The sequence below is a fragment of the Delphinapterus leucas genome, chromosome 7, assembly GCF_059928025.1.
Source record: "Delphinapterus leucas isolate spDelLeu-1000000601 "Yukka" chromosome 7, BTC_Dleu_Yukka2, whole genome shotgun sequence".
NCBI lineage: Eukaryota > Metazoa > Chordata > Mammalia > Artiodactyla > Monodontidae > Delphinapterus > Delphinapterus leucas.
The window spans coordinates 91102630-91124329 of NC_143135.1; the positions used below are offsets into that span (position 1 = coordinate 91102630).

General features: G+C 50.2%; 1 protein-coding gene across 1 annotated transcript in view; it reads left to right on the forward strand.

Annotated features, from left to right (window-relative positions):
• Window positions 1–21700, forward strand: part of ZBTB16 (zinc finger and BTB domain containing 16) — a 197067-nt gene that overhangs the window by 111131 nt on the left and 64236 nt on the right. The window contains exon 4 of the mRNA XM_022558983.3: window positions 19768–19854. Coding sequence (XP_022414691.1) covers window positions 19768–19854 — 87 coding nt within the window. The remainder of the gene's footprint in view (window positions 1–19767; window positions 19855–21700) is intronic.

Below are 21700 nucleotides of genomic sequence, written 5' to 3' on the forward strand. Positions count from 1 at the left end.
TGTATAGAAACCCAGGGCTGCTTTTTTTTCCACAGCACCCCCCCTCCATTTTTTTAACTGATTAAAAATAGACGGCTTGAGGTATTATTTTAGCATCAGTACAATTTTTTTTTTAACTTTTGATGTGGTAAATGGAACATAAATAAAATTGTTTTTGAAATTACTGAATTGATTAGGTAGTAAAGCCACTACGATGCATAAATTTCCCTTGCCGGTTGCCCTGATCCATATTTGGGGGGCGTTTCCCTTTTTTCTCAATCCCCTCCTCCTCTCCCCCACCAGCTCCACCTTCCCCCCCATGCGGACCCTCCCTTTGAATGGCAGGGTTCTTTTATCATCCCGGCAACAGCTAAATGATGTTTTTTTTAAAGATCTGTAGGATTTTGACAGGATTGGGTCTGTCCCACTATCCAGTCAGCTCAGGAAGCTTGAGTTTTGGGAATTGCCAGAAAAGGCTCTAACCTGCCTCTAGCCTTTTTAAATAGATCCTGCCTGTTTCCCGTGCCAGCCGGGCGAGTGATCCTTTTTCTCTTCTCTTTTTAAAGTCAGCCGGCTCAGCCATGGGCTGCATCTGTCTGGGCAGGACAAGAGGCCACCCCCCATCTGATTGCCTATAGCCATTTATCTATCCCCTCTTATGGCATCTGTCACCTTTGTGTCATCGCTACTTATTTGCTTGTCCTTTTTCGCCTACTAGACTCTAAGCTTCTTCAGAACATGTGATTTATTTATGTCTCCAATGCTACCTAGCAGAGTGACCTGCAAGGTGGTTATAACTCGGTTTTTTGAATAAACTAATGGGTGAGTGGACGAGTGTGTGGTGAGGCGCCTGGTGGGGAACAGCCCCAAAGCGCTTTCCTGCATCCTTCCAGCCCTGGGGGTCAGACGTCTGGACGAGGAGACAGGAGAGGGGGCAGGACCTTATGGGTGGCGTGCTCGGTGGCGTCCCTACAGCCTGACACACAGCAGGCTCTCAGTAAATACTGTTGAAGAAATGTATGGCTCTGGAGGCATGGCTGGGCCAGGGGGAAGAAAGAAAAATCACTACAGTATACGTATTGGATGCCTACTGTGTTCCAGGCATGGTGCTTGGCCTTCTCCATGTCTGAACTCACTTATCGTACGCTGACCTTGCAAGGTAGTTGTGCTGGTCCCATTTTACTGGTGAGGACACTAAGGCTTAAAGGATTGAAGTAACTTGTGGAAGGTCACACAGCCAGGAGTGGCGAAGCTGTATTCCTAGCCAGGGCTCTCTGCCCCTTACTTTTCCAGTATACTGCACTGCGGTGCTGGCCCAAAGGCTTGCTTTCCTGTTTGTAAAGATAACCAGTGTCTCAGTGACTGGGGGGCTGAGACAGGGAGAGCCAGTAAGTCTCTGTCCCCAGCGGTCCTGGGGGTGGGATGGGGTCATTGGCTACTGCCCAGGGCCTTGCATCTGGGCCACCAGGAGCAGGTGTGAGGCTTATGAGCCTCTTTCAGCTCTGCCCGAGTCACGTGTGTTCAGTTGTAGCTGCCGTGGTGGCTGTTACCCCTCCCCATCACCTTGCAGGGCAGTGGGTTCTGGGAGCGTTGCTGGAGGGTCTGTGGGTATTTGGCCCCCCTACCCAGGTGAGAGCTTGGCTGTGTCATTTGCCCGTTCCTACACCCCACTGCCACGCCACACAGAGAGAAGGGGCAGGACCAGGGAGCTGGCACCGATGCTCTCATCTGCGTGGAGACCCAGCTGGGTGCTCTGCTCCTGGGGGGAGGCTCTCTGCTCAGTGATGCTGAATCAGGAGTGAAAGGGGCAGCTGACCAATGCCGCATCCCCGAAATGTGGGACCTGTGATGACTTGGGGTGTCGCTAGCTCCTCAGACTTCAGTTTTGGAGTGAGACGCGGCAGGAAGATCACGGCCTCCCTGATCTTTCGGATTCTGTCCAGTGGAGCTGGACCACTTGGCCTGAGACTCATTCTGTCTGTTCTGCAACAACCTCATCTTCCCCAGGCATGCACTGGGCTTGCTGGAACCTTGTCCGGGACCAAAACATCAACCAAATGGGAACCAGATTGTAAAGCTTGGGGCAGCAGAGAAACCTCAGCGACTCTTCTGGGTCACTAGATGTGACTATCTTTGGGGGTAAAATTGTTCATGAATGAGTTCATCAGTTAGCTGATGGCCAGTGAGGGCCAGTTGATGCAAAGCCTGGCAGGACAGACAGAGGGGCTGCAGCCAGGGTCCTTACCTTCCAGGGGCTGTCGGTCTGGTGTGTGTGATGTGAGTCCCCAGCAAGACTGGGTGTGCCCCCATCACCACAAGGGGAAAGAGCGAGTGCAGCAGTTTACAGGAGGGAAAAACTCCCAAGGACCAGGGTGATGAGGAACAGCTTCAGGAAGGAGGTTCCTGGGATTTTGATGGGCCGCTTGCTGTAATGTCCACATGGAGCTCTGTGGTGGGCAGTGGATCTGCTTCTCTGGACAAGAAGAAGCAAGAACTTCTGTGAGCAAGAGCCAGTCGGGCAGGTGTCTCTTCCCTCCCCTTCCTCCTCTTCCTCCCCCTCCTCTGCCCATAGCTGTCTTGAAGAGGCTTAAAGCCCAGTTTCTCATACTGGAGAATCCTCAGAGTTCTAAGGATGTTATGACCCTCCTTGGGCTGCAGGTTGAGAAACACTGCATTAAAAATGAAAAGCTGGGGCTTCCCAGGTGGCGCAGTGGTTGAGAGTCCGCCTGCCGATACAGGGGACGCGGGTTCGTGCCCGGGTCCGGGAAGATCCCACATGCCGCGGAGCGGCTGGGCCCGTGAGCCATGGCCGCTGAGCCTGCGCGTCCGGAACCTGTGCTCCGTAGCGGGAGGGGCCGCAGCAGTGAGAGGCCCATGTACCGCAAAAAAAAAAAAAAAGCTGGCACTTCAGATGGTCCCTCCATTTTGAGGTGTCCACAAAACAAACACAAATGTGAAAGTGGGGTTTCAAGTTGGATGCAGATCCGGAATATACTGTATTTCTCATGCAAGACTAGATGAACTCCAGCATATGTTGCTTGTGCCCAGGCTCCACGAAGCCCAGGTTGAGAGCACATAGCTTAGAGGGCTGCGCCTCTAAGGTTGAGGACAGAGACCTGGCTGCCCTGGAGGGTATGGAGGAAGGGGGAGGAATTTCTTAGGCTGAGGCCCCCAGGGCCCCGCCCACCTTCTCAGACCTCATGGTGAAGCCCCTGTGTGTGCGGTGTGAAGGCGGAGGTTGGCGCTGCTTCCCTTGGGTCCTCTCCAGGATTCAACCTCACGAAGACATCTCTTCTAGGCTTTTCCCCGGTAATTAACACGCTCCCTTCTCCTCCCGACCAACCATCTTATTTTGATTGGAATTCTTTTGCTTGCCTGAGAAAAGGAAAAAAAAAGGAAGTTCTAAACTTTTCATTAGGTAGTTGAGATAGGAAGTCTTCTGGTTAGTGGGATTAAAGCTCGGTGGCTCTCACTGACTATTACAAGCTAATGGAGCGCCGGGAGCTCATTGGCGGCTGCAGTGAGCATTTTGCTGGAGTAATTATACAAGGCCACGTGGTTTTCAGTAACAAGGTAACTCCAGGTAAGGAGAGAACTCCCTGAAACTTTTGATTTGCTGGAATCCTCTTCATTTTATTTCTTCATTAAGAGAGGAGCCCAGTAGAGACAAAGGCCTCGAGAGCAGCTCTTCTGGGAGGCTGCTCTCGATCGGGGATTTCTGCCCAAACAGCCCCGATTCCCTGGTCCCTTTGTTGGGGCCTGATGAGAACAACCCGGCACACCTGGGAGAGCCCTGATGGGCCAGGTTTACATGGATTAAGATTTGGGGTCCAGCATCAGACGCTCTGGACTATAGGATGGAGAGGGATGGGTACAGGCATCGGAAGCCTGGGGACAGCTGACCAGGAGGCAGGGAGACTCACAGGCCAGCATCTTCATTGCTGACGTGTGCACTGAGAGCAGGCCTGATCGCAGGTAACAAGGCTGGAATCGCACCCTCTGTCTCAACTGGGGTCTGTCCATCCTGGGTGGGTGAGGTGTGGGCCTGCGTAAATACAGTCTTTTCTGTCCCAGAGGATTCTTTATGGTGAAACTTTCTTAGACATGCTACCCTCCCTGGTACCACACCCCCAGCCAGAGTCGTAATCAGGTCGGGTCTGAGCCTGCCACCCGCAGGTCTAGGCTAAGCGGACCTGGGAAGGACTTTTCAGCGCCCTTGGCAAGGCCCTGGGGCCTTGCCAAGCCGACCTTGTCCTCTGGGTGGCCTTGCCCGGCCTCTGGCCGGCCGCCCACCTGCATTGAATCATGCCCCTCAGAGGACAGCATGTAACTGTGCTTCCAGATATAGCCCCCGGCCCCCCGGGGGGACAGGGAGGGTCATTGTCACAGAGCTCTCCATCTTTCTGACACCGCATGCCCTGCATGGCTTTCTTCCCTAACTTCTCAGCCTGGCACAGCCTAGAATTCTGCTCTGTGAGCAAATGTAGAGTTATTTTTTGTTTGTTCGTTTTTTGCGGTACGCGGGCTTCTCACTGTTGTGGCCTCTCCTGTTGTGGAGCACAGGCTCCGGACGCGCAGGCTCAGCGGCCGTGGCTCACGGGCCCAGCCGCTCCGCGGCATGTGGGATCTTCCCGGACCGGGGCACGAACCTGTGTCCCCTGCATCGGCAGGCGGACTCTCAACCACTGCGCCACCAGGGAAGCCCTTAGAGCTATTTTTTTTTAAAAGTATGTGGCCCGTGTTTTCTCTTCTCCGTCTCCCACTTGAGTTTTCAGGACTCTGCCTTCAGCCTCTGGCCTGGCCCGTCTTCTTCCTCCATCTCAGAGTGATAAATTTGTCCCAGTCAGAGGCTGGCTGCATCGAGGCAGGAATGTGTTGTTTGGTTAAATTGTAAAATTAGCTAGGAAACTTAATGAGGCATTCCGCCTCTGCCTTCTGAAGAGCAGGAAGTTTATGAAGGTGCCTAGAGCCCCTTGCCTAGGAAGGAAGGAAAGAAAGGGAGGGAGTGGCCCAGGAATGTGGAAGAGCCTTGTCCAGGTGAGTTTGCAGGCCTAGGACCCGACTGTGGCCTGTTTAGCTGGGAGGGGCCTGAGAAGTCATCCCTCAAAGCTTCAGCTTTGAGACAGCCTCCATCAGCCACCATGAACCCACAGGGGCTCCCTCCCTTGTGTCCAAGGACCTTGAGGCTGCACAGCTGGCTATGGTTAGCTATTTTAGTGCCAGATTCCTTTTTTGTGGTTGTGCAAGGCTGAAGAGACAAAGACCAAACACTTCGTCTTAGAGGGCGCCCACGGCAGAAGGGAGAAGGCCAAAGGCAACAGTTATAAGGGTGGCTGACATTTTACTGAGGGCTGACAGGTGCCCGGGACTGTGCCAGACACTTTATTCCATGATCTCACGTGATCCCCACTAGAACCCCTATGACGACCCCTATTGTTATGTCCACTTTATGGTTGAAGAAACTGAGTTTTACTTGCCCAGGATTGCCCAGCAAGGAAGAGGCAGAGTGGGGCTGTAAACGCAGGCCTGCCTGCCTCCAAAGCCCCTGGTCTTAACCTCGGAGGTAAAATTCCAGTTTCCAGTCCTTTCCTGTTTCCAGTCCTTTCCTGGCTGCCCACTTCTTCCAGCCCCAGCTCACGCGGCACAGACTGCGTGCTTGCAAAAGCTCACCCTAAAGTTTTGGAAGAGCTGCCAACAGCCTATATTCTGCACTCACCAAATTCTCGGGTCCTCTAATGACACCAAACAAACCTTCCAGTTTTCAAGCAGCAATTCGATGCCATTTTAGTTGTTAGATGCACTTTAATAAGGCTTAACCCGGGAAATATTTACCCTGCCTGGACTTTTTGCATGATGTCAGCCAGAAAAGGCGAGGGTTTTTTTCCTGGGGGTGCGGGGTTGATGGCTCATGTTAAGAATGGGCATTAAGTGCGACAGGCAATGTTTCTGTTTGGAAAAGTGTGGAGTCTTAAGGCTCCTGAATTTTGAGCCTGGAACTGTCAATCCGTGGCTGTAATGTAACACCTCAATTATGGTGCAGGGGGTAAGGAAGAAAGACTCTGAAACCTGCAAGCTTCTTTAGATCCACAGCCTGAGCCACAATTAAGGTTTCAGAAACACCAAAGGCAAACCAATGAGTGTCATTTTTAACCAGTTTGAACATTTTACTACTTCCTAACATCAGAAGCACCGGGGCTGGAGAGCCTGCTCGGCCTCAATAAAGTGATTAAGCTGAATGGGTGTTGGGGAGTATTATTAGGCTGAGAAGTGCTAAAAATAGAAATGCTCTGTTTTCTGAAAGCCACAGCAGGCCTGGAGAGACTGGCAGCCTCAAGGTGCCACTGAGGGGCCTGAAGAAGGGGAGGGAGGGTGGCAGTCCCCGGGGCCCCCGGTCTGAGATGGGGTGGTGGGTGTTATGACGGGCAAGCCAGGTGATGGGCCTCTTTCCCAGCTGTTCATCAAGGATAGAGTGACAGTGGAAGCTGTGGATTGGTTGCTTCTGCCTTGGTTTTGAAGAACACCCCTCCCCCCCCAAGATGTGTGTGTGTGTGTGTGTGTGTATTAATGAATTTAAAGTAACTGACAATGCTGGAGTCTAGGATGGACAACTTACCCTAAAATTTACACATTCAGCCCTAAACTAATTGGGTTTACCTGCTGCTCTTGGTGGGGGGGGGGATCTAATTTGGGCAGTGAGTAAAGGGCAAATTATAGGGGCACATGCAGACAGAGCTGGGGAAGGGGAGAGACCTCAGAGCCAAGACTGAGCATCTGTTCTGTTGGGCCTGGATTAACTGGGATGCTCAGGGAAGGTGGAAGAAAGGGACTTTTTGGTTAACTGAAGGTCAACCTAGAAAACCTTGTCTATTTCATTCTTTGTAGTTTGCTGTCATTCATCAATGTGAGAGGCCATTTTTCTACTTTAAGGGAATACAGTTGATTGTTTTTTATGATAAAATATCTTGCTGGCTTAGAAGCCAAAAGGAGAATGCCCAGGAAGGGAGCCAATCATGGAAGGATATGCCCAACTGTGGTTTTATTGGAAGTCAGTCTTGAAGATCGGTGGTACCTTTTTCTTCTGTCAAGCCCCGCACATTTTCATATCTTCAACTCATTCCTCCCCCTAACAGCTTTAGGTGGCAGGCAGGGGGGCCGGCAACACGATGTCCATTTTACAGGTGGAGAAACGGAGGCCGAGTAGTAGTACATCAGAGTCCACAGCACAGCCAGATCAGTCCAGTCCCTGTCTGATGGACAGCAGTGGCGCATTCCTGGACCAAGAGGGGAGGGTTGTTCTTTAAAGAAGAGGGATGAACTGAGGAGGTGGCCTCAGAGATTGTGGGACCTACCTCCAGGGATGAGCCAGAGTATGGAGAACAGCAGAGGCCTCGAGCACATTGCCTCTGGGACCTTTTTCTACTCCCCTTAATATGAACTTCTTACTCTTTAACCTTTTATATAATCAAAGGCCCTGATGGTTAGGTGGGCTTCCCATGCTGTCACCCTGATTGAGTTTGTTTCTCTTTCTTTACGCTGACTGGCTATGAGACCTTGGACCAGTGAACTAAGCTTTTCAAACCTCAATTTTCACCTCTATAAAATGGGGATAATCTTAGAATCGATGGCAGAGTTAAATGGTATGTGGTACATAAAGTAGTTAGTATGGCGCTTGTTTATTTTGTAATAAATGTTCACTAACTGTTAGTTATCAGTATTCTTATTATTACCGTCAGTGCTGCAGCAGCAGTAGTGTCGTTCCTCATCACAGGGCAGCCCTTGCGGGACCCCTAGCATCCTGGGAAGGGAAGAGTTAGGGTGCAGTTGCCGAACGCCAGTTCCCATTGCTGGGCACCTTCACGTGCATCATCTCATGTGAACTTCCCGACAAGCTTGTGGCCTCATTTCTGGCTGAGTGGTGCCCCCTGGAGTTGTGCAATTTCACAGTCCCCCTTGTAGGATACAAGGGATGTATCATTACCTCTTTAGCAGGTGAGGAAACCGAGGCTCAGAGAGGTTAGACTGCTTCTGCTCTTGATGCAGCTGGTGGGCACCCGAGCTGGAATCTGTCGACATCAAAGCCAGGGATGGACTTGACAATGACTAAATCCTGCCTCTTCCCGGCAGCCTGGCCGGATGTCTGTGAGGGCTGTGGCATGGCTTCCTGGTGGAGCTCTCAGGAGAAGAGAAGCTTCTGTCTGCAGGGCTCTTACAGGTCACAACCAATGGAATAGTCAACAGACACTTGTATGCAGATCCCTGCCCGCTGGTTGTCACACTGTGACAGCATTTGAAGCCCTCTGAAATGCTTTGTTCCTTGTCACCTGTTGAAATATGATTGCCTAGGGGTATTTTAATTTAAAAACAAAGTACACACACACACACACACACACACACACACACACACACACACACACACGGTTGCAAGTGGAATTGGAGAAAGATGCCAGGCGTTGGGAGAGAGCAGGGGATTCTGAAAGAAGTGGGGATAAAGGAATTCCCTCTATACGGATCCCAAAGAGATCCCAGGGCTGTGAGAGGCCTTGGCATGCTTTTCAGTCAGTGAGAAGTGAGGGAGGAAGGATCCTACGAGGAGAAAGGGAGGGCAGGCCAGAATGCGGTTAGGGCTGAGCAAAAGGCTGCCCTCCCTTTTCTCTGAAAGCACCTCAAGGGAAAATTTAATTGGAGGGAGTATCAGGGCATGTTAGGGGACTGGAGTGGTGGTAAACATCAGCTTGCGATTGTGGGTAGGCAGGGTTTTGATTCTGGCCGTCACCCCTGGAGTGGCCTGGTTTTACTTTTCCCCATCATCCAGGCAGTACTCATGACCCTTACCCTGGGAGGCGGGGGGGGGGTGGTGGGGGGGGGGGTGGGGGCGTCCCCTCCATGCCAGATTTCGGGTGAAGGCCCGTGACAGGGAACTCCAGAGCTGCTTCAGTAGAAGGAGCAAGGTAATTGAGGTTGAGAGCAGGAGGCCAAAGGCTTAGGTCACAAAAAGTGCTTTGAGGCTGCTAGATGCCAGCAGAAAGCCCTCTTTCCATTATGATTCTCTCACCTGAGAATCCCCAAGTGGGGACCAGGGAGGAAGACGATTGTTGGTGACCAAGGGTTGAGGGGATATCCAGTAAAATCATGGCAGAAATCCCCACTGGGGTTTTTCTGGCCTTTTTACTTAGTTTCTTACAGAAGCCAAGACTGCAGTGCTACAGGATGAAGCCGTGAACACCTGAAAGCTTGGGTGTTCCCTGGAACTCAGGGGTCAGCCTCTGCCTCGCTGGCTCAGGCCAGCTCTCTCTGGCTAATGATTCTCTCAGTGTCTGGACTGTCCGTCCCACTTTGCCCGCCTGATAGAGAAAGGTCTTCCCCAGGGGAGGGAACCCCCTGGCTGGATCCAGCCCCAGCTTGATCCAGCCACCATCATCCCATAACCAAGGGTTGTAAGCATTTGAGCCCCTTTTTCAGCCATGCTTAGCCTTCTTTGCCATGCGCTTCCAGCTGCTTCTCCAACAACACCCTGTCATCTTTTCTTCTCCCTTAGGTCTCAACTAAAAACTTGTCATTTATAGATGGGGCAATGAAGTGACTCACCCAAGGCCACACAGCTCAGGCACAGACAGTCAGGGCTCTGGGTCCATTTCTCTCTGTGCTGCTGCAGGAAAGCTGGGTGCCCCTGGGTGCCGCTGGCCAGCAGACCCCTCCTCGAGCCAGCTGTCCACCTGCCTCATCTGGGGGGGGCCTCTTCTCTCATCCCAAAGAGCTGAAGCCCATGCATTCAAGAGCCCCAGAGAATGCAGTGTCTCACCTTTCTGGGCCATGTACTCATTGCAGGTGGGCCTTCTTCCAGGAGCTGTGGGGCTGGAGTATTACCGGAGTTCCTAAAGGCTCAGGCCAAAGGCTGGTCTCCTGGAGCTCCTCAACTTGATGAAGTGAAATTATTCCATAATCATAATAACTATCTAGGCACTTACTGTGTGCCAGGTATTTCGTACAGGTCCTTGTTCACACTGTCTTAGGAGGACAGATAACCCCATTTTAAGGAGGGAGGTAAGGCCACGAAGTTGATGCCAGGCCCATATACCACCAGTGAATGGCAGAACCCCAAAGCCATGTCTAGCCAGTAGCCGCTGTAGGGCTTTACCTAGGGGAGATCTCTGAGTTGGCACGGTGTGTCTGGAAGAAAGTCTACTGCATCACAGCAAGGGCTGACATTCCCACTGTAAGAGAGGTTTTTGTGCCATTGCTCTGATTCCCACCATACTTTGATTAGCCAATCATGAAAGTTGCCTGGGCAAGAAAGGGATTAAAGGCAGTGGTAAGGTGAACCCCTAAATCAGTGCTCTTAGATTTCAGGAAGATTTGTATGTTGTTTTCATTGCAACAGATTTACCATCCAACTTGTATTTTATTTAAAATAATTCACCTTAAATAGGTTTGCACTCATCTCAGTAGGAGGACGATAATGCCCGTCAAAACTTGGCCCTGAGTGTTGGGAGCTGAGGGGAGATGGGCCATTTCTTTGATCTTCTCCCAGTGGAGGGTGATCGGGCCATGTCTTTACTTGTACATTGTTGGTTTGTGTGGGGGTGTCTTGGGGGTGCACAACCATCATTGTCATTTGCCTTTCTTTACCTTCCACTCCCCAGAGAAAGTCTGCTGAAGACTTAGCCAGAGTGGGAGTCTCTCCTCCTTCCTTTTTTCTCTTTGCGTTTGGTCTGGGGTGGTAAGAATATTTTAAATGATATGTTTATTGCATGCATTTGACGTCTATGTGGGTCTCAGACATTGACACTGGGGAAGGAAGCAGTGGTAATAAAGATGATGTTAGGGACAAGTAGCTTTTACTGAGGAGTTGCTGGATGCCGGACATGGTGGGAAAGGCTTTACATACACTATTTAAATGAATCACCACTCAACCCTGTGAAGTAGATATTCTGTGCCCGGTTTTACAGGTGAAGAAACGGGTCCAGAGAAGATAATCAGTTTACCCAGGGTGGTAACTAGAAATGGTAGAACCCAGGACTTGAATCTGTGTTTGTTTGATTCCAGAATGAGGGTTCTTCTCTACTAGGCAGCTGTATATTGAGTGTGTGTGTTTCTGCTGGCCATGGACTGTGTTTCTAAGCCTATTGGGTTACCTGCTGGTGCTAAAAGTGGCAACAAAGGAGTTTTCTAAGTCTCTCTGGGCTGCAAACTGAGTGGCAGGGATAAGGGACAAGGTGGACCTCTGTTTTCTGAGATATGAGAACAGGAGCAGTGAAAGCCAAGGGTGCCAGGGTACCCTAGAACCTCCTGGTAGTATGATGTTTATTAGGTAGGCTAAGAAATGGCCTCTCAGACTAGAGATGCCTCAGCCCTTCCTTTTGACCCATTCCAAGATCTCATCTTCTACAGAATGGACTTCTAGCCAGATGTGAGGTGTCTGGCACTTACCAGGTCGTTGATGGGAAATTGACTTCTAGAGATTGGAAAGCCTGCTGCCCAAAATCCCCAGTCATTCAATGATCTCTGTCGCCCGGCCAGGGAGACTGTCCTGGTGGCTTTCTCAGTCCTACCTTTGATTGAGGCCCTGTGTCATTAGTTCATCCCCCCACCCCCATCCTGTAGTGAGGCCAGGCCCTGAGGACCTTTCTCCTCCTTCGTTGTCACGGAGAACTACCCTTGAACCATATTCTGAGCCGATCAGTAGGGCTGGTTGTTTTCCAGGCAACCCGCATCTGCCCACCTGCTTTCCCTTTTCCCTCTCCCCTGAATCTGTGTATCTTATGGAGGTGCTGGTTTTGTATCGGTTTCTGTTTTGTTGATAAAGGTGAAAGAGAGAGAGAAAGAACGTGTTATAGAGAGAGCAGGCTTCCAGCTCCTCTTAGGGAGTACACATCTCCTTGAGTGAAAGAACACGCAGTGCTGGCCTTTGGAATTGGCAGCCAGTGTACTGTTCTCTGTCAGATAAGAGGTACTGTAAATAAAACTGTACACCATGGCCCGTTGTAAAATGCCCCGCGTCTGTACTCATTGTTCTGACGGCTTATGCTTTTTTTGGGTCTGCTGTTTTGGTACACTCTGTACTTCCTTATGTAAGCAGGCATGCATATCTCATCAGAACAGTCAAGATGTTTATTTTAAAATCTCAAGGAATTAAAAGAAAAAGGACACAGTACTCAACATCAGGTGCTGGCAAACGTTAGGTGTTTTTTCAGTGGTTCCTTCCCCCCTCCCCCCTCCCTTGTTGTTAGCACGGGGGTGGGAGAAGTTTTGGAGGGGGAGGGATTTTGACATTTGTTTCTGCTCTCATTGGCTTCTGCCTTATTTACTTCAGAGAGACTCCAGCCCACATCTGATTGTGTTCGGTATCTTCTCGTCCCCTTCCTAGATGCACGGGACCCCCCCCACCCCATTTCTGGGCAGGAAGGCTAGTAGGGAGGAGGGTTCTGTAGTCTGCCAAGGGGGAGAAGCCAGAGGTAGTGGCTGAGGAGGGGCACAGCTGCAGGGAGCCTGCCTGACATGCTTCTGCTGGATTTCAGCTCTGTTGCTGTTGGAATGCTGGGCATTTGATAGAAAGCTTTACGGTTTTGAAAGTGCTTTTCTGGCATGTCTCTCCTTTGATTCCTGCGAGTCAGGGTGATCCTTAGCCCAGAGTGAAGTGGCTCCCACACACGGAGGTCTTACACAGGCTCCAGCCTCCATGTGGGCTGTGGCGACTGCCTCCTTTCTTTTCACCCAGCCTTAACCTGCTGTGAACCCTCCTCCTTCCTCTGGCCCCCGTTTAACTTTCTGGAGGCATCAGGAAGTCAGGGGGAAAGGGGAGAATTCCGAATGGTCCGGCAGCTTCTGCTCCCCTCCCCCCTGGTGCAGCATCCCTGGGAGACTGGCAGGGGCGAGAATGTCTGTCTGTCTGTCTGTCTTTCCCTTAACACTGACTCTCAGATGAACTCAGTGCCTGGGCTGGGAGTGGGATCATTCAGCAGACCTCTGCCAGCCAGTGAAGGGTCCACTCGGGCTGACCGGAGCCTCCTGAATGTCCTAGAGGAGGGCTTGCTTGTTTGCTGCGGGGCTGTGAGTCCTGGGTGGCTGGGCGAGGAGCAGAGGGCCGACAAAAGGGACATCCTGCTCCAGAGGAAGCAGACAACTCCACTTTCTAAGCTTTCCTTTCCTTCTCCCCCAAACTGCCTGAGATCCAGCCAGAGACCATTTCCTTGAGTTTTGAAAAAGGGACAGCAGAGAACCCAGGGTGTGTAGAAGGACTCTGCCACCCCCTAGGGGACAGCCTGTCAGTGCCCCCTTCCCAGGCCAGTTCTGTGCCCGGGAACCTACCCGAGGGTTTCTTTGTTTATCAGGCAATCATTGAGCACCAACTGTGTGTCAGGCACAGAGTGGAGAATTGGGGATGGAGCAGAGGACAAGACAGATGCCAGCCTTGCTCTCACAGAGCTTACAGTCTGCTGGGGAGACAGAAAAGAGGAAAGGAGCCCATAGGCAGCACAGGACCTGTGAATGGGGCTCCTGGGACTTGACAGGTTCGGATGTAAAAGCTGGGGGTGGGGGTGCCGTGGGAGGGAGGGAGAGCTGCCAATACTGACACGCTGGTCGTATGACAGATCTTCCTGCACTTCAACAAGACAATCACTCACGTTTAAATTAGCAGGACAAGGGGTGTGTGTGTGTGTGTGTGTGTGTGTGTGTGTGTGCGCGCGCGTGTGCGATTATAGTGAAATATGTCTTTACAAATGTGAGACTCACTTTACACAAGATAAATGGCCCCCAAATAGCTGTACACTGAATTTCAGTAAAAATCAATCATACTTTGCACGAAGGAGTTCTTGAAAGGAGTCCTGGCTCCAAGCCTGGCTGGGTTGATGGTCAGCGCCACTGACCGGTTCTGTGGCTCTGCCCCCATGCATGGCCCCAGCGCTTTCCGCACCTTGTCACAACCCCTTTGGGACGGTCTCTCGCTATTCCCATTTTACAGATGGAGCCACAGCCTCACTGAAATGAGGCAACTCGCTGAGGGGCACAGCTGGTGATTAGCTTGGCTGGGATTTGTCTGGGACCTGTCTTACCCGAATCCTGAGCTCTTAACCACATTCTGCTGCCCCCCGCCCCCGCCGCCCCCAGAAGTATAAAGAACATTAGTAATATCATAGCCACAGAGGGCCTGGCAATTAACAAGTTTTGCGTTTGTTAATATCCACTGTCTCCTTCAATCCTGACAGCCTCCAGTGAGGCAGAGGGATCCGATCATTCCCATTTCACAGACGGGGACACAGGCGCGTTGAGGTGTGGTGACGTGTGTGATGTCCACAGCAGGGAATGGCTGAGCCGGGCCCGGGACCCAGTTCTCCCCACGTTGGATCTTACCATCACCTCCTCTAGTTCACTCAGATCTGTAATTGCTGGGGAGAATGCGTGGGGCTAGCCCACTTTATCATGGTGTGGTTCTGCCTCTTTGCTATTTAATTTCTTTCCCTGCAATCCATACCCCATCTCTCCCTCTCCCCTCTCTTATGCTATGCCAACCGGCCAGGCTCCCCACTCTTCCTTTGCCTGGACCGGGCTTTCTTAGAGAGTGGGCTTACCTTCTCGTTCTCCCCTCAGATGTCAGCTCATCCCATATAAAATAGACACCCCCGCCCTCTCTGTCCCTCTTCACTTATTTCTCTCTTTATCGCTTATTGACACCTATTTTATATTTACCTGACTTTTATTTTTTAAATTAAACAATTTTTTTTGGCCGCACTGTGTGGCATGCGGGATCTTACCCGGAGCAGGGATTGAACACCGTGCCCCCTGCAGTGGGCGTGCAGAGTCTTAACCACTGGACCGCCAGGGAAGTCCCTTACTTGACCTTTAAAAATGTGCCTTCCCCTCTAGAATATAAGCTCTCTGAGGGCAGGGATTTGTCTCTTTTGTCCATTTGCTGTAAGCCCCCCTTTGGCATCTACTTAACAGACATTCGGAAAACATCCTGTTTGTGTAGGAAGGAGATGGGGAGGAATGTCTGTCCCTGAGCCGTGCCCTGGACTTTTCCCCACTCCAGGATGAGCCCCAGGAAATATTGGGGGTGGGGGTGGTAAATGCCGCTGATATGTCCATATGTGCCCATTGTGTTCAACTGGCATGACCTCCTTCCTTCCCCCACAACCCCCTTGCATAATTTATAAATATATTAGTGGCTGAATGATGTCACGTAATGCATTTTGGGAATGGCGCTGTGGTTTATGCACACTTGAGTTGCTCTGAATGCAAACCTGACATCATACTGAAGGCAGCAGCAAAGAGCATATGCACAGTAAACAGGCAAAGACTGTCTTATTGATTAACAGATGAGGGCTCTATTATTGATCAGAGCTCGGTGAGGAAATTTATCACTTTTAATTTCAGGGCTGCCAAATATTTCTGCCTCTGAGCCAGCCATTACAGAGACAATTTAAAGGCACATGCCTCCTCACGAGGGGGGGCGGGGGGTGTCTCTGCCTCTCTCTGCTTGGCTCCTGTGTCCTGGAACTGCCCGTCCTTGCTGTTGGGCTGGGGGTTTGGGGGGAGTCTGGGTGGGGGTGGGGAGTGCAGAAGCTTCGTGAATGGGGGCTGGCGTGGGAGCCCATGTCCATGGTATCCGCGTGGGAGGGGGGTTGTCACCCACAGTCCCTGAAGACAGGGGACTTTCACACACTCAGCTCAGCTTTGTGACTTCAGCAAGGCAGGGGTGGAGCGGGGAGGACTTTGAGGGCATCCAGACGCGGTCAGGCCTGGGCCAAGCCGGCAGCCTTGCCGAGCTCGTGTGTGCTAACCTGCTTCCTCTTCATCTGAGCTTGTATGATGGCGCACATCCGGCCCTTGACTGCTACCTGCACTCCTTCCTTTCTCTCTGCTTCTCAGTCATTAAAGCTGATGCTCCTGCAGCCACATGGATGGCTGTTTTCTAAGAAACCTCCTCCCGCCCAGCCCTTCGAAGCTACGGCATGAGTAGGTTCCTCACCCAGAGGCAGGGCTCCAGCACCATGGCGATGGCGATGGTGATGGTGATGGCGAGTCCACGGGGCACCCTCCCCTTTGCAGTTCCTGCTTCCCTCCTCAGGCCCCTCCTCCCCCTTTCTTCTTTAGGGGGCTATGAGAACCGGTGGGATGTAGAAATAAAGAAATAAATACAGTTAAAATCCGATCCCTTACAGATCCGCAGAAAATCACTGCTGGCTAATGATTTGGAACTGGGGACAGTTTCTCACTATGACAGGGCTGCGACTTCATCCACCCCCAGTCGTCCCACCTCTGCCCTTTGAGGTGCTTGCTGCACTTCCATTATAAATGGATGGAAAGTGGCTTGGCTGTCTCTAGTGTGAACACAAGTTGTGACTGCTTTGCCATCGAGTTCCGTGGCTCTTTCTTTGAAGCTCTAGAAGCCGCTGACAGGTCCTTAGCCCTAGGACGCCTGCAGTTTGTAGGGACACCTGGAGGGGATCACCGTATTCTCCCTGCCTTGAGGCGAAATTCAACTCCAGCCACCTAAGACAAAGGACAACATTTATTTTTAAAGCTCTTAAGGAAAAGTGAGTTCATATCTTTACTGGGGCACTTTATCACTCATTCATTTAGTTAGTCAACTGGTATTTATTGAGCACCTAATAGAGGGCATATCCTGCTCCTCATTAGGAATGTAGACAAGATCAATGCCCTAAATGTTTATTAGTATTTAAGTCTATACTAGTACAACTTGTATTCTGAGTTCTCGCCCTTAATGTGCTAAATACTCCAAGGCCAAGATTTTAAAACTATTTAAAGAGTAGTGGAACCCTTTTTTCCAAATAGAATTTTACAAAACCTTGATGTATAAAAGCATAAATTGGATTTTAATTTTTTTTTTATTTGGGGAAAGGGATTTCAGAGCCCAACTTCATATTCATGAGGCATCTTTGCAGATGGACCCCTAGGGAGGCTGAAGGGTATAGGGATTAAGAGCAAAGGCTGTGAAGTCAGGCTCCCTGGGTTTGAATCCACCTCTGTGGTTACCTACTGTGTGACACTGGGCAAGCTATTTAACCTCTCTGATCTTGAGTTGTCTCATCTGCTAAATGGGTATATTCATACTATGTCCTTTAAAAGGTAGTTAGGAGGGCTTCCCTGGTGGCACAGTGGTTGAGAATCTGCCTGCTAATGCAGGGGACATGGGTTCGAGCCCTGGTCTGGGAGGATCCCACATGCCGTGGAGCAACTAGGCCCGTGAACCACAACTACTGAGCCTGCGCGTCTGGAGCCTGTGCTCCACAACAAGAGAGGCCGTGATAGTGAGAGGCCTGCGCACCGCGATGAAGAGTGGCCCCCGCTCGCCGCAACTAGAGAAAGCCCTCACACAGAAACGAAGACCCAACACAGCAAAAAAAAATTAGTTAATTAATAAAACTCCAACCCCCAACATCTTAAAAAAAAAAAGGTAGTTAGGATTAAATGAAATGATACATCCTAAATACTTAGCCTCATGCCTGGTATATGCCACTGCCTCAGGAAATCTGAGATGGTTTGAAAACAGCACTAGACTGCTTTTTACTGCAAATATGTAGAAGAAGTAGTTCTGTCTCTTACAAGACTCTGATATGAAACTAAAACACAGGTACACTTAAAGAAATGCTCAGACGTGTTGAAAGGAACGCAGTGCAGCTGCGGATTAAAAGGGTAGAGCAGTGAGGGGCCGGCGTGCTTGGCGCATGCGTACTCCGGTCTTGGAAACGGACTAGAGCCGGAGCGGACAGGAATGAGGCGGGGCGTTGCTCAGGCGCAGAGACCCACCGAGGGTCGAGCGGCGCCCACAGAGGGCCAGTGAGGACAATTCCCAGTGGAGCTGGACAGACAACTGGCTCAGGTTATGGAAGGCCTTGAAGCCAAGTAGAGGAATTTAGAATCAGTGCAAATTGTGAGCCCCTGTATTATTTTTTAACTTTTAATTTTATATTGGCGTATAGCCCATTAACAATGTTGTGATAGTGTCAGGTGCACAGCAAAGCGACTCAGCCATACATACACATGTATCCATTCTCCCGCAAACTCCCCTCCCATCCAGGCTGCCGCATAACGTTGAGCAGAGTTCCCTGTGCTCTGCAGTAGGTCCTTATTGGTTATCCTTTTTAAATAGAGCAATGTGTACATGTCAATCCCAAACTCCCTAACTCTCCCTTCCTTCCCCACTCCCCGCCGTAACCACAAGTTCATTCTCTAAGGCTGTGAGTCTGTTTTGTAAATACATTTATTTGTATCATTTCTTTTTAGATTCTGCATATAAGCGATATCATACGATATTTCTCTTTCTCTGTCCGACTTACTTCACTTGATATGACAATCTCTAGGTCTATCCGTGTTGCTGAAAATGGCATCATTTCATTCTTTTTTATGGCTGAGTAATATTCCATTGTATATATGTGCCACATCTTCTTTACCCATTCCTCTGTTGATGGACGTTCAGGCTGCTTCCATGTCTTGAGCCATGGTATCTTTTTGAGCAAGGAAACGTGAGGAATCAAGTGGCCTTCAAGGAACCTGCCTCTGTTGGGTGGATCAGAGGGTGGCTGATGGTGTGGCAGCTCTCCTGAGTCATTGGGTCATTCTGGGCATGACCCAACAAGGGCCTCAGTAGGGGCAGTGGTTATCGACATGCAGTGGAAGAGATGCATCTAGAACACATTTTGAGGGAAAACTGCCAAGGCTTGTGACAGGCGCACCCTGGACGAGATAACAGAGCCTTGAAGACTGTTAGCAAGTGGTAGAAAGTCATCTTCACATCGTGACACTGTCGCTTTGAGACTTGTAAATATGGTTCCAGAAAAGTCGATCAAATTGAATTGATTTTGTTTATTCCATAGATATGTACAGTAATACGTTCCCACTGGGTGTCAGGCAGATGCAGCTGTGCATGAGATGACATATTCCCTCCCTCGGGGAGCTGGAAATGGAGCCACAGGCATTTAGGAGACACCCTGGTGAGGCCGTGACCCGGAATGTACAGGGTGCTGTGGGAGCACAGAGGAGGACTGCCTCACCCAGACAGGGAGCAAGGGTTTGGGAGCTGAGGCATGAATGATGAAGCGGGGCTAGCCGTACTGTGGGTCTGGGGAGAGAGGCAGGAGTGTCAGAGCCAGAGGAGGTACAGAAAGATGCTTGGAGACCTTGCAGTGAAGAAGCAAAGGGCTGGAGACCAGGGAACAAGGATGAGGAGAGAGAAGAAGCAGGAAAGAGAAGTGCAAGAAGGGCTTTGTGAGTCACTGTGTAGAGTTTGGACTTTATCCTGAAGGCACTGGGAAGTCGTTCAGAGGTTTTAAATGGTCAGGTACAGGAGGTGGCCAGGTAGACAGTTTAGTTTTAGACGCACTGAGTTAGGGGTTTATCCAGGTAGTGATATGTCAGCAATTCCTATCTTCCCCTAAAATATAATCTGGGCAACAGGGCACGTTACTCCTCATTGGATCACATACTCCTTTCCATCTCTCACCTGGAGCCAGCCCCCCAGAATCCCCCTTCTTCTTGGGCATCGCTCCCGGACCCTATCTCTGTTTGTCTTGGTTATGCTGGTTCTGTTCCCTCTTCTGTCTGGGAGAGCCCTCGGTGGGACCATTGGGAGCTCAGTTGGGTGGGTGATCACAAATTGGAGGAGGGTCTGGGCTGGCTGCTGGGACCATGGGTTATTCCTGACTTGGGATCTTCACAGGTGTTAAGCCCCCTCCCCCAGGGTCCACCTGCAAGATTTTGGCCCACGATGCCCTCTCCTAATGCAATATCACTCTTGATAGTAAGGTAACTGCCTCTCCTTTCTTTCAGCGGGTGCCAAAGCCTTTGTCTGTGATCAGTGTGGTGCCCAGTTTTCGAAGGAGGATGCCCTGGAGACACACAGGCAGACCCATACTGGTGAGTGACTGATCCCCGTCCCGCAGGTCCTCCGCAGTGTGACAGCACATGGACGTGAGTATCTTGTTTCCCCAGGGGAGCTGTGAGTGGGGATGGCTTGCTTGTGCCATGCTCAGCTACCGTCGCTTGTGGGGCTGGCTGGGCAGGAATTTATGTGTGTGACTTTGCCCCAGAAGAACAGCTGCCCTGGATTAGGCCAAGACCTCTGTCTCTAATAGGCCACTTAGATCCTATCTTCATGGAGACTCTTGTGGAGGCCTTAGGAAGCCCGTGATGTTATCTAAGCATCCCCTTCCCTTGGTGAAGGATCAGGAAACCTGTACCCCATCTGACTAACTCTGAAACCCTCATGTAGTGGGCTGGTCCTCCCTCTGCAACAGTCTAGTCATTGTCTGAAAGCAAGCAGTCTGTCCACAGGGTTGCGTTTGAACAATATTAACGAGCAATGATATTGCTGGGATTTCGCGGCATCAGTGTCACCTCATCGTGGAAGCCGGCGCCGTCATCGTCATCAATGTAGCTCACAGTTACTGAGCGCTCACAATGTGCCAGGCACTGTTCTCGGTGCTTTACCTGATCTCATTTGTCCAGTCTTTCCATAACTTTGTTAGGTAGGAGGCTATTCCCATGTCATAGATGAGGAAACCGAGGCTCAAAGGAAGGAAAGTGACTGGCTGAAGTGAACAATGAGGACAGCAGTGGTATGGCTTAGACTGCCTGGCTTAATCCTGATTCTGCCACTTACTATTTGTGGGACCATGGATCAGTTACTCAAGCTCTCTTAATTTGGGTTTCCTCGTCCGTTAGAAAAGTGGAGTAATAATGGCACCTACCTCACAGCATAGATTTTTGGGGGAGATTAAATAAGATATTTAATTAAATAAGATACTTTATTTGAAGTGCTTTGGGGAATGTCTAGCTCATAATAAACATTCAATAAGTAGTAGTAGATGCATTTAATTTAATAAATATTTATTCAGTTCCTGTAATGTGCTCTGCACTGTTGGGGTCTTTAGATAACATTCTTCATGGAACTGAGATTCTCCAAGGGAGACAGGATACGCAAATAATTGTGCAATATAATGCCAGGTCATAATAAGTGCTAGTGAGAAAAAATATAGCAGGATAGAGAGAAAAGTGGTATTTTAGATCAGATGGTCAGGCTTCTGTGAGAAGGAGACATCTGAGTAGAGTCCTAAAGTTGGGAAGTGAGTCATTCAAAGGTTTCAGGGAAGAAGGTCTGAGCAAAGGGAGCAAGCACTTGCAAAAGCCCTGAGGCTGTGTTGAACTTCACAAGTTCAAGGAAGAGCACGAAGAGCAGCGTGTGGTCGAGGGGTGGGGAGTGAGATTGGAAATCAGGTGGGTCTCTCAACCCTGGCAAGGAATTTGGATTTTATTCTGCATGTGCCAAGAGTCCTCGGGAGGGGGACAAAAATATTTGCAAATCATACATCTGATAAGAAACTTTTGGTTTGAAAATGTAAAGAACCCTTAGGACTCAATAATAAAAATACAGATAACCAAAATAAAAAGTGTGCTAAGGATCTGAATAGACGTTTCTCCAAAAATAGACATATGGTCACTGAGCGCATGAAAAGATGTTTGACATCATTAGCCACCAGGGAAATACAAATCAAAATCACGGTGAGATACTACTTGACACCCATCAAGATGTAGCTCTAATAAAATACTGGCAGTAGGAAGTGATGTTGAGAATGTGGGGCCGTCAGAACCCTCACACACGGCCGGTGCGAGTGTAAAATGCTGCCGCCACTTTGGAAAAGAGTCGGGCAGTTCCTCAGAAAGTTAAACAGTTACCGTGTGACCCAGCAATTCCACCCCTACG